General features: G+C 40.7%; 1 protein-coding gene across 4 annotated transcripts in view; it reads left to right on the top strand.

The window, feature by feature from the left end:
- Window positions 1-16946, top strand: part of LOC131103025 (astrotactin-2-like) — a 239522-nt gene that overhangs the window by 143433 nt on the left and 79143 nt on the right. For all 4 annotated transcript variants that reach the window (XM_058048873.1, XM_058048853.1, XM_058048863.1 and 1 more), the window contains one exon: window positions 9146-9296. In XM_058048873.1, coding sequence (XP_057904856.1) covers window positions 9146-9296 — 151 coding nt within the window. The remainder of the gene's footprint in view (window positions 1-9145; window positions 9297-16946) is intronic.

A 16946-nucleotide genomic window follows, 5' to 3' on the forward strand; every position in this document is an offset into this window, starting at 1 on the left:
GTGTATATATATGTATGTGTATATACGTGTGTATTTGTGTGTGTACATGTATGTATGTATATATGTATGTGTGTATAACTATATACGTGTGTATATATGTGTGTATGTATATATGTGTGTGTGTGTGTGTATATGTGTGTATATATATATATATATATATGTATGTGTGTATATATATATACGTGTGTATTTGTGTGTGTACATGTATGTATGTATATATGTATGTGTGTGTGTGTGTGTGTGTGTGTACATATAATATTTCAGCATAAATAATATATTTTATTTAACAACATTTATTTGTTTCAACAAATGAACAATGACACAACAGAACAAGAATAAGAATTTGGCCACAATATGAATATGTTTTGTGTCCAATTGTAGCTGACATTGTCTTTAAACCAGGATTTTTAAAGTCGGATATTTTACACGTTTTAGAGTTTTGAATGTTCACCTTGAGCTAACTCCAACATGACTGACAGCTGTAATGTTTTTCATTAGTAGAAAAAAATGTCATCTTAAGTCCCAGCAAAGCCAAAGCCGTGCCACCCCATGTGATGAATGACTTCCCTCGGCGTGATCAAGCGAAACGTCAAAATGTGCCGTTACTCAGAGCGAGTGACACCACAAACAAATTCATAAATCCACCTTGCGGGATCTCAAAAGATGTGCATATCTTTATTTTATCACTGCTGTTTTCCACCTACTATGCTTACCCCTTCGTGATAATATATATATTTTTTTTGTAACAATATTCAACAGGAGTCAGCATATTTGCGAGGAGCATTAATCAAGTGCAGGGGCGCACCAATAACGCACTCTGTAATCATGCCGCCGCACTGCTCTAACTTTGGGCAGTGTCCCTCGCTCGTTCATCATGTGCACACGCCAGGGAGATTTATAGCAAGTACATTAGTCACTGTTTGGATGCAATGAATATGCTTCGGGGGTCGGCCGAGTTCCAAAAGAATTGATCTCACTTTGCACACAATTTGGAAATTCTACCTGGAATAAGTCTTTGTCTATTTTGGGAGCAAAGGTCCGGGATGTACTACGATGACTCCTCAGCAGGAATATAAGTCACTGATATCCATCGGTGGGTTTACTTAGAAATTAGAAGCATACATTCGTCCCTTGCTGCTTCTTGTTTCCAACATTGGTCCCTCAGTTAAAAAGAAAAAATAATATTTCATAATAAATGATGGCTGTGTTGTGGTTGATTATGGCCTGCTGGTTAAAAAATATAGAAAAACAAGTCCTGTGTAGTATTGTGGAAACTAGAGGTCAGTACATTGATATTAACATTATTACATTGATAAGACATTACCTTAACACTGCCTGGAGTCAACCATAGCATGTTTAGCATGATAGCATGACGTGTTCGCCTCCCGTTCCATGTGGAAGTGGTGCGTTTTTTGTTTCTTTCTCTTTCTTTCTCAGTCCATTTGAAATTGTTTTTAAAGTTTAGAATTCAAATACAAATTGGAGGCTAACTTGTTAGCTCAGTGGGATGCTATGCTTAAAGCGGCAGCGGTCTCTTGTGTTCATTTACTGATCTCGTAAAGTTGCGCTGTGTGGTGTAAAGAAGTAATAATAGGAGTGCCAATGAGTGTAAAGGGGGTAATTTCATGTCCACGGGGCTCTGATGGTAAAAACGGTCTTAATCTAGAAAGTCTTTAGAGTCCGACTTCGCAAAATTCACTTATCACGGTTGGGTCTGCTGTCAGTTAACCGTGATAAGCGAAGGATGAATATACAAACTTTCCCTCTCCTGACTTATCCCTTTCATTCATTCATTCATTTTCTACCGCTTTTCCTCACGAAGGTGCGGGGGTTGCTGGAGCCTATCCCAGCTGTCTTCGGGTGAGGTCGCCAGCCAATCACAGGGCACATATAGACAAACAAGCATTCACACTCACATTCATACCTATGGACAATTTGAAATCGCCAATTAACTTAGCATGTTTTTGGAATGTGGGAGGAAACCGGAGTACCAGAAACTGGAACTCCACACAGAGATGGCCGAAGGTGGAATTGAACCCTGGTCTCCTAGCTGTGAGGTCTGCGCACTAACCACTCGTCCGCTGTGCAGCCAGACTTATCCCTTTTAAATTGTAATTTCTCGTCCAATCAATTGGCATAAATACGATTGATGCTATCTATCTCCTGGATGTTTATCTCTTAAGGCTCTGCACTCTGTTTCAGGATTCCGTATGAAAAACAACGGTGTTAGCCATTAGCCGTTCTAAACTGTGCATGTTTCCGACACATATTTAGACGTTACTCATGATCTCCGAGCTCCCATCCATGGCCAAAAATGTAAATGTTCCACCGTCTGACCTCGTAAATGTTTAGACTGAATTGTTAAACGCAACATCGGGACTGAGGCTTGAACGGGGCCAGCAGCCACATGCCAAGACGTATTTGAATATGTCCTGGTTAATGAGACACATTGTTTTACACTGGAATGTCCCCAAATCCTGGCTGGAAGTACATATTTTACAGCATTTCTTCTCCCATTTGGACTCCCCAGTAAAAGTCTCGCTTCCCTTCCCCAATTTGTGTCTCTCTATGCAGAAAGCCAGTTGGTATGCACTTCACAGCTGAGGCAAGCCAATGTTTTTTCTCTTAGTTTTTTTTTTTTTTTTTTGGCCTGCCTCACCTTCTCCTTGCTTTGTTTTTCCTCTATATTAAGGAGTCATTTGTCAATGCTCGGAGATCCTGGCAGAAAGGAAGGATGTCCCATATTGCCTTTCTAATTGCAAATGCCGTGCCATCAAACACAAAGGACGAGGTCAAATCGCCGAAGAATGCATGATATTTGTTTTTTTTTGCCGGCGGATATAAGATCCAACATAGAAACGAGCAAGATGTTTTTTTTTTTTTAGGTCATTGTTTAAAAATAAACAGAGATGAATAAAAAGTGCATACGGTAGACAATTAAGGACATGATGAGAGAGCTTGTCTCAATATGCAACCTTGCACTATGGACTTCCTGTTTTTGCACAGTTGCATAACGGCAGTGAGAGAAACCTAATAGAGTTAGAAAAATGGACACTTTTCCAAGGGCTGCTTTCAACAACTGTGGCCAAACAAACCTTGGGAGAGGGATGCAAACCTGCATCTGTCGCCGGAGTTGCCGGAGTGTCTTCCACTGGACTTAAAGTGGTTCAAGGATCCCCTTGGTCTTTTTTTTTGAGGTACTGAAAAGTACATCTAATATGTTCTCTTGGTTGCCATGATAACCACTGACGTAGATTCTTTTCTTTGCCCCCGTCCTATTCACTTTTGAGTACCGTAGTTATTCTGTTTCGGGCCTACATGCTGTGCGTACGTCCAGGTACGTAGCTTTAACTCCTCCACTGCTTTGGCTGAAAGGTGAGGTGTACAATATGTGGCCCCAGGGTGTCATTAGTGTGTGGGTCATGTACACTGCAAGGCTTTCTTCAAATGGCAACGTGTATGGAGTGTATACTGTACTGTACATCAAGTCCGTCTCCAAGGAGCTTGGCAGGAGCTGTAAAAAGACGAGCAAAGCAGGTCTAAGAGCTTTGCTTTACTGGAGGCGTACTCGCCAAGGATGTTGCTGCCTGTTCATCAGACACGGCCAGGAGAATTTCACAAACTTTCTGGATGAGTGGATAATGCAATAAGGAAGATATCATTACATTTTGGAGATAGTCCAGATGATGGGTTTTTTTATTTTTATGATTTTTTTTATAAGTTATAAAAAAAGAATAAATTTATCATGATTAATTGGTGACACTCCTGACCGTGAATTTCCGCAAAATAGATTTTTTTCTTAAAAAATTGAATATTGAAAATTTTGAACCTTCTAAATACTGTTTTTAATCTCATTACATTTCGGAGATAGTCCAGATTTTTTTTGATGATTTTTTTTGATAAGTTATACAAAAATAATACATTTGTCATTATTATTTGGTGCCACCCCTGACTGTGATAAGTGAATTTCCGCAAAATGGAATTTTTTCTTAAAAAATTGAATATTTTTGTAATTTCGAACCTTCTAAATACTGTTTTTAATCTCATTACATTTTGGAGATAGTCCAGATTTTTTTTGATGATTTTTTTGATAAGTTATACAAAACTAATACATTTATCATGATTATTTGGTGCCGCCCCTGACCGTGATAAGTGAATTTCCGCAAAATAGAATTTTTTCTATAAAAATTGAATATTTTTGTAATTTCGAACTTTCGAAATACTGTTTTTAATCTCATTACATTTTGGAGATAGTCCAGATGAATTAAAAAAAATATATATAAGTCGCACTGGAGTATAAGTCGCATTTTTTGTGGGTAATTTATTTCCATAAATTAAAACTATTTACATAACTACTTGACCAAAACAGACATTACGTCCTCTTGGAAGGCAAGTTCTAACAATAAAAGAATAGAGAACAGGCTGAATAGGTGTAAGATATGCTAACACAATGCTTATTCAGCTACACAAAAAATAAACATGAACAGAAAAGGTGTCCAGTGTTTATGTAACATAAACAATTTTTTTCATTTATAAGTCGCTCTGGAGTATAAGTCGCAGGAACAGCCAACCTATGAAAAAAAGTGTGATTTATAGTCCGGAAAATACGGTATCTTGCCAACAGAAAGACATACTTATCAGAACTTAACTTTGCTTGAAAATCCTAGAAACTATTTGGCCCTGGAATTAGTGTTTCAGACCGGACTAACCTCTACCCAATTGCAAGCCCAATCGAACCCTTGACGCTGCCTGCAGCAATGTGCATCGTTTGCGCGTATGGCCCCCTTGCACAGGATGCCACCCCGACCGCCCTGTGGATCATGGACCCGACACACAGAACACGAGTGCCCATTGTGTTGCGTCTGCAGCGGCATGTTGGCAGCCCGTCCCGGGAGATAGTTACTGTAGTTACCAAGACAAGGCTGAGCAATTAATATTCCGTCAGCCGTTCCGTTATTGATTGGCAGACAAAGAAAACTCCCAGTGCTACCAAAGGCCAGTCCGCCCCTGCCTGGAGAGACACTCAATATATGTGAATTCAACTTAACTTGTGTTTTGGAGCATGACCGGGCATACTGCGGTGAAGCAAAGCGGAGCAGTCTGGCTGACAAAAACACTCTTTGGACGTGATCGATGATTCTTCTCCTGTTTTTTTTTCACCCCATTGTGGGACCGGGGGTTAGCATTTTGGCTCATGGCAAGAACTCCTAGGGACTCATAGGCCCTCCTAGGGACTCATAGGAACCCCTAGGGACTCCTAGGGACTCCTAGGCCCTCCTATGGACTCCTAGGAACTCCTAGGGACTCCTAGGCCCTCCTAGGAGACTCTCAGGGACTCCTAGGGACTCCTTGGCCCTCCTAGAAACTCCTAGGGACTCCTAGGCCCTCCAAGGGACTCCTAGGCCCTCCGAGGGACTCTCAGGGACTCCTAGGCCCTCCTAGGGACTCTTGGGAACTCCTAGGGACTCCGAGGGACTCCTAGGCCCTCCTAGGGATTCTCAGGGACTCCTAGGCCCTCCTAGGGACTCTTGGGAACTCCTAGGGACTCCGAGGGACTCCTAGGCCCTCCTAGGGATTCTCAGGGACTCCTAGGCCCTCCTAGGAACGCCTAGCCCCTCCTAGGCCCTCCTAGGGACTCTCAGAAACTCCTAGGGACTCTTAGGGACTCCTAGGCCCTCCTAGGGACTCCTGGGCCCCCCTAGGGACTCCTAGGGACTTTTAGGCCCTCCTAGGGAATCCTAGGAACTCTCAGGGACTCCTAGGGACTCCTAGGCGGCCATTGAAAAAGGACTTGTGGACCATACATTTCCCTACGAGTCATTGAATCAGTCAAGCACGTTTAATTTGTGAGATGGGTTTTATTAATCGATACGTCCCTCGTTTATTGCGGTTAATTCTTTCCAGGCCTGACCGCAGTACAAATGATGTTTGCGAAGATTAATATAAGATTTAGTATTAATTCAGTATTTATTTTTGATTTATTTTTTAAGTATATGAAAAGACAACAGTGTTTCTTGTGTAAGCGTCTGTTAATCACAGCCAGTAAGTTGGGCTGTTCCATTAAATCCCACCTGGGGGGGCCACTTTGGCTCGGAGCGTAGGATGGTAACTAGAAATGACGCCTGCTAGTAGCAGGTTTAGTGAATGGAATCGTGTCGCTAGCAAGTAGACTTGAGGCAAATAGCACACATTGTTACAGTCGACAACCATGCTTTTTAATTAGTTTTGAAAGTGTTCAATTCCACTTAATTTGAATGGAATGGCTGCACATTAAAAATCACATCGGTAACGCCTACGAGACGGAGAGGTAGGATGAAATAGTGCTTCAGATGTGTTGGACTGTGTAAATGTACATGTAAATACTACGTGATATAAATCAAATCAAATCAACTTTATTTGTAGAGCACTTTTCCTGCAAGGAGATGCGACACAAAGTGCTTTCCAGAATTAAAACAATTATCACAATTAAAAAGGAAAACAATGAAGAAAAAAGAAAGCCCCTCCTTCCCACCCTCCATACTAGACCCACACACACACACACACCCATCCACCCACACACACACACACGCAAGCACACAATCACCCACATTAGGGAGACATGGCATGGTACTGAGGAACAAGGAAACGCCACCTTTGGGGCCGTCCACACTGGGAGAAGCTGCAGGCCGTGCCATCGGAGGACCAGCACCCGGGCCCTCCGACTCCGTTAGACGGGCGGACCCCCACATTAAAGGGAGGAACCCCCCAGCCGGCCGTGTCGAAGGGACCCAAGGATGGCACCCCCTCAGCATACCCAAACAGCCCCCAGTGTGGAGGACCCCCCTGAGGAAACACTGGAGCTGGAGCTAAAAACTAAGACCATAAAATAGGACTAAAAGATAAAACATAACACTGGAGTTAAAAACTGAAGATTAAGAGCATAAAATAGGACTAACAAGATAAAAACAAAACACTGAAGTTAAAAGGTGAAGAATAAGAACATAAAATAGGACTAAAAGGATGAAAACATAATAAAAGCTTAACAATATTAGTTAAAAGCCTGATTAAAAAGGTGCGTCTTTAATCTTCTTTTAAAAATATCAACAGTCTCCACAGTCCTGAGGCTCTCCGGCAGGCTGTTCCACAGGTGGGGGCCATAGTGGCTAAATGCTGCCTCACCGTGGGTTTTTGTTCTGGGTTTTGGTTTCGCTAAAAGGCCAGTGCCGGAGGACCGCAGGGACCGCGGGGGTTGATATGGTAAAAGCAGATCAGATAAATAAGAAGGGGCAAAGCCGTTAAGACATTTAAAAACCAGTAAGAGAATCTTAAAATCGATCCTGAAGCGGACGGGGAGCCAATGCAGCGACTTTAAAACCGGTGTAATGTGCTCCCGCCCTCTGGTCCTCGTCAGCACACGTGCGGCTGAGTTCTGTAATAATTGGAGATTTAAAATACTTTTTTTGGGAAGACCAGAGAGCAGGGCATTACAGTAATCTAAACGACAGGATATAAAAGCATGCATTAGCACCTCCGTGCTGGCCTGAGAGAGAAACGGGCGGACTCTGGCTATGTTCTTAAGGTGATAAAAACCTATTTTTGTTATATTTTTAATATGTGGGATAAAATTTAGCTCAGAGTCAAAAATCACGCCCAAATTTTTGACAGAGTCGGCTAGTTTAATATCCTGTAATTTTGGTAAAAGTTTCTCTCTCTGGCCTTCAGGACCTATGACTAAAACCTCAGTTTTGTCCTGGTTGAGCTGCAGGAAATTCTCTGCCATCCATGACTTAATGTCTACAATGCAGTTAAAAAGGGCATCAAGTGGCCCTGAGTCATCAGGAGACACGGCGATGTATAGCTGTGTATCATCAGCATAACTATGGAAGCTGATGCCGTGCCTCCTGATCACGTCCCCAAGGGGAAGCATGTACAGATTAAAAAGGAGTGGACCTAAGATTGAGCCTTGAGGAACCCCACATTCAATTTCATGGGTTCCTGAGGAACATGTATCCATACTTACATAAAAACATCGGCCTGTGAGATAAGAACAAAACCAGTTAAGAACAGTACCAGAGAGGCCGACCAGGTATCTAAGTCTATTTAATAAAATGTGATGGTCCACTGTATCAAAAGCAGAGCTTAGATCCAGTAGAACCAAGACTGTGAGGTTCTTGTTATCCAAATTCCACCTGATGTCGTTTAAAATCTTTACAAGTGCTGTCTCGGTACTGTGGTTCCTCCTAAAGCCAGACTGATGTTTCTCTAAAATGCTATTTCTGTTTAAAAAGTCATTAAGTTGGTAAAAAACCAGTTTTTCTAAAATTTTACTTAAAAACGGCAAGTTGGATACGGGTCGGTAATTATTAAGATTGTTGGGATCTAAATTGCTCTTCTTCAGAAGGGGCTTCACCACCGCCGTTTTGAAGGCGGTGGGGAAGACACCCGTCTGAAGAGAGCAATTCAAGATGTTTAAAAACTGCTCCTCAAAGAATCCATAAAGTGATTTTAAAAGTGATGTGGGAATTGGATCTAAAAGGCAGGTTGTTGGGCTTACTTGGGAGAAAACTCGACCAAGTGTCCTTGCATCAACCAGGGCAAAACTCTCCAGTCTCTCCTCAGGCAAGGACAACAGTCCAGGTGTGGTAACAGAAAAAACTTTCTGGGGTAACAGGCAGGATCTGATGTCCTTGATTTTAGTTCTGAAGTACTTCAATATCATTTGGTAAACATGTTTGAAATACATCAAATCATTAGCATTATCATGAATTCCGTACTCCCAGGCTTTTGTTCAAGCACGATGTAGGTTGTAGTTCCGTTTAATGAGCTTCCTGCTATGAAATCAACAACCCGCTTTAGGGGAAACCTACCTTGTCATTTGAATAGAAATGTATTCCACAGTCTGACAGAAAGAATACATCTCAAGAGGCTTCTGTACATTTCTTTCCGACTTGGTGCTTTTTCTCTCATTCTCTTTCATAAAACAAGAACGCACGACTTCCATCTTAATTGCACGAGAAGTTGCAAGGTTATGAGAAAGTGCTTTCCAGGCAGCGAGGATTATGTTTATCTGCTAAGGCATTCCTTTCCATTTGTCATTTCTACTTTTCAGAACGTATGCAAAGGCATCTTCATTTGTTTTCTTTTGCTTTTATCTATTTAAACCCAGAGACGAAGCCATGATGTCCACGTACTTCGAGACAGTCGAGGACCTTCTGGCATCTTTCGGGCCCGTCCGTGACTGCTCCAAAGACAACGGCAACTGCAAGAAAAATTTCAAGTGTGTGTCGGACCGCCAGTTGGACTCATCTGGCTGCGTGGTAAGCTAGTATCTTTTTTTATTGGTTGGTCTGCAGATGTGATCCTGTTTACCTCAACGCCTGACAGTTCTCGGATCAGATTTGGGTTCAAGAAAGAGAACAAGATTGCTATTAACTCATTGGCTACCAAAGACTATTTATAAGTACCGTTACCATCAGGGCCCGAGTGAAAGGATGCTTTAAATTAGACTGCCGGGAATAGAAGTTCCTGCAAATGTTGATGGAGGAGGCACTATCGACTACCTTAGAAGCTTCGAGGTGAACCGGCTGGCAAGCATCTGCCCTTATTAGGAGAGGAAGAACAACCTTACAGCTGTCAGGTTCGAGTCTCAAGTACAAAGCTTTTGGAAAGTTAAAATACTGCCAAACAGCGTCATATATATATATTATACAGATACAGTATATATCTCAAAAAAAGAAACTGACAACTATGGTCTTTTTTTTCCTCATTTCCAGCCTAATTTAGGTGGGTGTTATTTGAGCCCCCCTGTCAGAGGAGGTGCTAACACAACTGTGATATGCCACACGGATGGTGTAAAATCCATTATCACAGGCCTTCAAGGCTGTCTGCAGCTCTCGAGACATTTTGGAATCCATTTGAGGGGAATTTAATTCTAGTCAGAGACTAGCACAGAAGTTTTCAGCACATTTCAGAGGATCCAGCAAGTGGTTTTATTTCATTATTATTTGGCTGCTCATCTCAGTTTTGCAGTGAAAATGCTGTTTGCCGCCATTTTAGTGGTCAAAAGTAAACCTGCGTTAAGTGTACAGGAGTACATATTTACTGTTTAGTGTACAGTTGTAATTTCCAGTGGATATTAAATCTCCCCTGTTATGCAAGCTGTACACTGACTACACTAAAGTTGGTTGTGGGATACTGTATACCAGGGGTTCCCAAACTTTACCAACTCAAGGCTCACTTGAAAATCTAAAAAATGTCAGCGGCCCACCTTTGTCCTATAAACAGTACGTAGACAAAATGCTGCGTTCTCGGAGCACTTAATAATATGTAATAATAATAATAATAATAATAATAATAATAATAATAATAATAATAATAATAATAATAACAATAATAATAATAATAATAATAATAATAATAATAATAATAATAATAATAATAACAATAATAACAATAATAATAATACATTATTATTGCCGTTGATAATGACAATAATAATAAATAATAAATTATTATATTATAATATATTATATATTATAATAATATATTTTTCGTGAATATATAATAATAACAATAATAACAATAATAATAATAATTATATTATTATTATATTGTAATAAAATAATAATAATAAATTATTATTATTATTAGTGACATTAGCAACAACAATAATAATTGCATAATCATAATAATTTATTATTATATTATAATAATTATTACAATATATTAATAATGTATTATTATTATATTATAAAAAACTAATAACTAATAGTATAATATTACAAATTGATTATGATTATATTATAATAATTATTATAATATAATAATAATAAAATTCAGGATTGAAATGAAAGCGGGGGAGAAAGGAAGCCCAAAATTTTAATCTGTGGTTTCCACACAAGACAGAATTAATGATCATATATTTCATAACTGCATTCATGACTGGCATGATGACCAGAGAGCTACGTTCCAATCATAAACTGTATAAGGTTCCTAAAATATTGTGACAGGTCAATAACACTCAATAGGTTATTACTTAGGCCTATAAATATTTTCTTTTTAAATTGTGCAATAAATATTTTACAATAAAAGTAATTTTTAAAATAATATTTGCAAAAATGAATCATATTTAATGACCTCTCATGGCCCACCTGCAGTACCACCACTGCTATACCATGTGTCCTCTGAAAGGAGGTGTTCAGATGGTGTAATATTATGGTCTGTCTCCCATCAGTCTGTCTCCATAGGGAGAGGTCTGCCACAGTTTTGTAGCTGCGGATTCTAAATCCATCAATTTGACCCGACGGGTTTTAGGGAATTTGTCTGTCTCCGATCTCATATTACAGCGCTTTTGCACAGAAAGACTGCGACGGATAACAGCGTGAAGCCCGGAAAAGAATGCTCGACTGCTTCTGGTTTGCATAAAGGCTCAGCAGGGAGGATAACTAGCAAATCCTCCCCATGAGAAGTGTTGTCATCACCTTTTACCCACAATCCCCTGTGTGGCCCTACAGCATCAGTATGTTTACGAGTGTGCTGCTGCTGCTGCTGCTGCTGCATTGCCCTTGCTACCGTTTGGAATTCAAAGGTTTAAAAAAAAAAACATTCTATGAATTATTATTTCATCCCTTTTGCAATCCGCACCTTCAGCCTTCTGCAAATTGGACGGCTGCAGCCGACAAGGAGGAATGGATGTCTGAGTGATGTCTCCGACAGGCGTCATGAATTCTATCTTAAGCCATGTTTGTGCTACATAGGACGGTATGCTTAAATCATGAAGTATATCAATTGCGATCCCCTCATAAATTGTATGTGAATGGAACTCTTGTGTTGGAAGCAGTTGCAAGAATCGCCAGCTATGTTTTGTTGATGCCGCTGTTGTCTCCATCCAACTGGACCATGCGGCATAAGATCTACACTGACTGATGGTAACCAATTGAGGGAAAACGTTTCATATGAGAAGTGCATTATAACGGGCCATTCTTCGGAGCGTGCTTATCGTTTGGAGTGGGAGTCTCTCCCGAGTCCAATGTGGCTGAGATCCAAACCTCAGTGAAATATTAAATGTCATATTCAACTGCCATAATCCTAAGCAAGGAAGCTTTTTCTAAAGTACTCTAGTTACTTCAGTAGCCACGTTTACATGAGGAGTTTTTCTCTTTCCGAATGGAATCTTACCGAATGACCTTTCCGAAAGCAATGGTATACATGGAAAGGAATATTCCAATCACGTGTCTACATGTGACACAACATCAAGTGATACCGACTTCCTTGAGTTTTTCTTTCACTTGTTGGAATAACTCCGTATTGCCAGTTTTTCCTTCGTCTAGTCTTGAAATTTAGTTTGAATCGAATGGAATCTTTCCGAATGACCTTTCCGAAAGCAATGGTATACATGGAAAGGAATATTCCAATCGCTATAATCAACCAGAATAGTCAATGGGGCATGCGCAGTAAAGCGTAAACACCAACATCACGTGATACCGACTTCCTAGAGTTTTTCTTTCACTTGTTGGAATAACTCCGTATTGCCAGTTTTTCCTTCGTCCAGTCTTGAAATTTAGTTTGAATCAAAAACAAACTTTCCGTAGCAGTCCAGTGCCGATGGCTCGCCTCCATTTTTTTTAACCGAAGAACGTCTCGAGCTGCGTGTTACGTCATATCTCAGCATTCACTGAAAGTACGTACCCGGGAACAGGAAAAGATAAAGTTCAATCTTGCTAATATTTTATAATTAAGCTCTGCACATGTTTTATATAGATATGTATTTTCTTTTTTAATAAAACTGGACTTGTGAATGGCGTATAGAAGGGTTTAGATTCTGTTCCACAGATGGCGCTAATGCACACGAAAGCTGCTTGCCAACCGCCAATAAACAACAGAAGAAGAAAAACACCACAAAGAAGAACATAGTCTGACAACTTTCCGATTGAGCGGGTACAAGATACCTCAATCGGATTGGGGAAATGAATATTCCACCCCTGGGAATCTGATTATATATTCATTTGGATTGGCACTTTTCTTTCGGAATGAGGTGTATTCTTTCCGTTTGAGCAAATAACCCGAATGGAATTGGGATATTTGGGTCCATATAAACGTGGCTACTGAGTGACTAACTATACTGGAGTTCTATACATTAAGGAATTACAGTTATAGCCATTGGTTAGGTTTTAAAAGGCAGACTATTTGGATACATTTTGTGTAGAGCCTCAGAGAATTAGATGGGGGGGCCGGGGAGTCATACCCCTCTTGAGGTGAAATGTTGACGCTCCCAGTGTTCCCTGGCAGTTTGAGCCCATGTAATATTTCTATGTACTGTAACAAAGCAGCCTTTTGTTGCCTTTGTGTTCCCCTATCAGAGAAAGCAGCTTTTAAATACATTTAGCCATCAAGCTTCGCTCCGCAGTCTGATGGAGTCGTGGGACAAAGCAACCCTCAGGCCTCGTTTGTTATGTTGTCACCAGTCGAGACAGGAGAGAGCGTAGCATTATTTAAACCGGGACCGCTCTCCTCGGAGCACAATGGCGAGCCGGGGATGCAGAATGGAGCCATTAGCTGAGTGTATATATGCACAGATTGTTCTTATTACCGTGTCTCATCCTAAATAGCTCGCCCCTGACAAGCGCGAGGACACCGACATGAAGATGAAGTCGGCCAATTAGATAAGGAAGTCACTGAGGGAGCTGATAAAGTGGTGGGTTTACATCCCTGTAAATATTGTTCCCACCTAATACCAGGATCAAGATAAGAAAGATTTGATAATGACTTGAGATCTCTTTCCTCAGCATCAGCATCAGAAACTTTTTCATCTAACAGGAAGCCATGGGTGGCGTGTGTCTTCGGTCTATCCACTGACAACGACTTGTGATATGGTTGTCCATGCGATGTCCAAATAGCTGGGACAACCGACTGTCAGTAACATACACAGCCCTGGACCATTACACTACCACCACCGTACCACATCCATCCTGGTATACACTTGCATTGCCAGCGATGTAGACAGTAAAGGACTATCATTAATCTATACCTCTATACGAGCAGTACGCCGACGACTCCAAGGTTCCCCAATAAGGAACTTAATGAAACTTTTATTGGATTCTTGGTGGCTTTTTGTTTGTTTTTTTAAGTATACTTTGCTTTAAATTGCTCCATTTTTGAAAGCTAATTAGTGTGTTTTTAATCCCCTCAAGTGTACTCAGGAGTGCAGCATCATTTCACTGGTAATTATTGGTGTAGTATCTCTTCTTGTAATTGCCCTTCAAAGTGGGCGCACGTAAATGCTTTACCTTTTTTAAACTGTTGCTTTATAACACTTGTTCGAGCTGAGGACTTCTGTGTACTGAAGGGAAAAAAATATATATATACGTATATATATTTTCTCATATATATAAGTTATTTATATTTTTTCTTCATATATATATATACTTTATTTATATATATTTTTCATATATATTATATATATAAACATATAATATTAATTCATTAATATATAAATTAATGAATTTATATATAATATAAATTAATTATTAATCTAATTTTTTTTTTCATTCATTCATTTTCTACCGCTTATTCTCATGAGGGTCGCAGGGGGTGCTGGAGCCTATCCCAGCTGTCTTCGGGCAAGAAGCGGGGTACACCCTGGACTGGTGGCCAGCCAATCACAGGGCACATATAGACAAACAACCATTCACACTCACATTCATACCTCTGGACAATTTGGAGTGGCCAATTAACTTAGCATGTTTTTGGAATGTGGGAGGAAACCGGAGTACCCGGAGAAAACCCACGCATGCACGGGAGAACATGCAAACTCCACACAGAGTAATATTATTATTATTTTTTTTTTTTTTTTTTTTGTAGCATGGCAATTTTGCCTGTTTTGTCCTTGTATGCATTAGACACACTATTTCCTGAGTCTGTACCTGAAACCTTAACTTATGTCATGTTTTGAGTAATACTTCACCGTTCCCAGTCAAACGGTGAGTATACACTGTACAGAGTACAGACCCCCGTTTCATTCAACTAAATAAGCAGCTTCTGCGTTCATATGCCCTTATGCTTTTGGCTACATGTTAGCACCTGCTGTGGCAAATTAATTCCATGTATGTAATTGATGATAAATGTATTGTATTACTCACTTTGTGCTCAGAAGCCAGACTTCCCAGTAAGTCAGAGTAAGGTCTATTTCCTGTTCGGCGGCGATCATTAGAGGTAACACTTTTGATGCCCAGTGAGCTGAAGCCCCGCAGAATTTGTTGAACGTTTGAGGCTTTTTTTTTTTTTTCCAGATTACTACTCTTGAACTCCAAATTGCCCCACTTGTTGGAGGCTCCACTGCATCTCAGTCAGTAACGGAGTATTCACACTCTTGAAGATGTGTTCCGCCATCGAGTTCCTGCAAGAGAACAGACTTCATCAATGTAAAGAGATACATCCTCTCCTGCTCTGCAGAGAGACAGCTCTGCTAATGACTAACTTGAAATGCTTTTATTCGATCACATCCAGCCTGCATGACAATCGCCAAATGACGCAGCATGGCGTGATGAATGGCGCCATTCTGGGTGCTTGGACGTCGGTGTTACATTTAGTGAGATGCAGCAAATGGATCTGACTTTCTTATCCCTTTTTTGTCCACAAAAAGATGTAGAAATCCTGCTGACATCCTGACTTCTGCATTCAGAAAATTCCACTGGCAACTATGCATACAATATCTCATCAAAGTAAGCACGGCCCTCACATTCCTGCAAGCATTTTTATCATTTTTCTTCTTAGGTTTAGACGATGGAAATGGAACATACTTTTTTATCACACAACGTATTGCTTGCATAGCAGTATATATTTGCCGTATATATCTACATTTGAAGGAATGTAATGAATTCCCGGCTTAGAAAATACCCGATTGAGGTGGAAGGACACAACACCCCCATATAAGATGGTATTAATCCCCCCGCCCCCATTTATCCCATTCTAACTCACGTTTCCATAGGAGAACATGGCTGGGTTCTTAGAGCAGGTTTCAGAAATTTATAAATAATGGCTGTTTCTTGGTCAACTATGGTTTATTATTCATCAAGACATATTGAAATACAATATGTAGTATTCTGGTCACTAGGTGGTAGTCATGACACAAAACATTGAGGTATTACCTTTCATTACGTTACCTGGAAGGGTATCTATAATGTTCACGTTCAGCCCTTTGTATCGAGTTATGGACTCCTATAGAGCAGCTACACACAATGACCCGCACGGAACGCTTTCTAGATCTTCCAGAATCTGCACCTATTCCATCTGGATTTCCAAAATGGTCTTTTTTAATTTATTTCCCTAATGGCCCGCCCTGCTGTGATTGGTCCCATGGCATGCCCATATACGAAGCCATGGTCCTGCAGAGTGGCCTGGTCCTGGAGGACACTAGTGTTGTAGACCATCTCTATAGTGTTCTCCAAGGACTTCATGATACCAGCAGCCAGTCCTCACAATCTGTTGACCTCGGGTAAACAAACAATGAGACAACATTATTTTGTTTGGTTTCGGACCAGATGACCTTCAGTCCCAGCTTCTTCGCCTCCTCACTGAGCCTATGAGCAGCAGTCAGGGTGGCGTCGTCTAGGTCGGTCAGGTTGTAGACACCAATTTTGACTCCAGGGAATCGAACACTCGCTGTCGTCATCAAATAATCACAATAGTCATAGCTTTGGTGGAAGAACGAGGGTATGGAGGATGTTCCATGGTGTGGCTTGGTGAACGGTGTCCTGGCCTGGAGATCGATGAGGGCGATGAGCAGGTTCCGGTCCTTGAGGGAATCCACTGGCCTTCTCAATGAGTAGATCCAGGAAGTAGGGTTCCTTATTTATTCATGAAATATTTTTGAAGTTGACTACCTTCTAAAGGTGGTTGTTAATATTGTCTGGGTCCTCGACGTGAAAGAAGACTTACATCCAGGTCAATATGGCGCATACTCAGCCTCC

This window comes from Doryrhamphus excisus, chromosome 2 (genome assembly GCF_030265055.1).
Source record: "Doryrhamphus excisus isolate RoL2022-K1 chromosome 2, RoL_Dexc_1.0, whole genome shotgun sequence".
In the NCBI taxonomy this organism is placed as follows: domain Eukaryota; kingdom Metazoa; phylum Chordata; class Actinopteri; order Syngnathiformes; family Syngnathidae; genus Doryrhamphus; species Doryrhamphus excisus.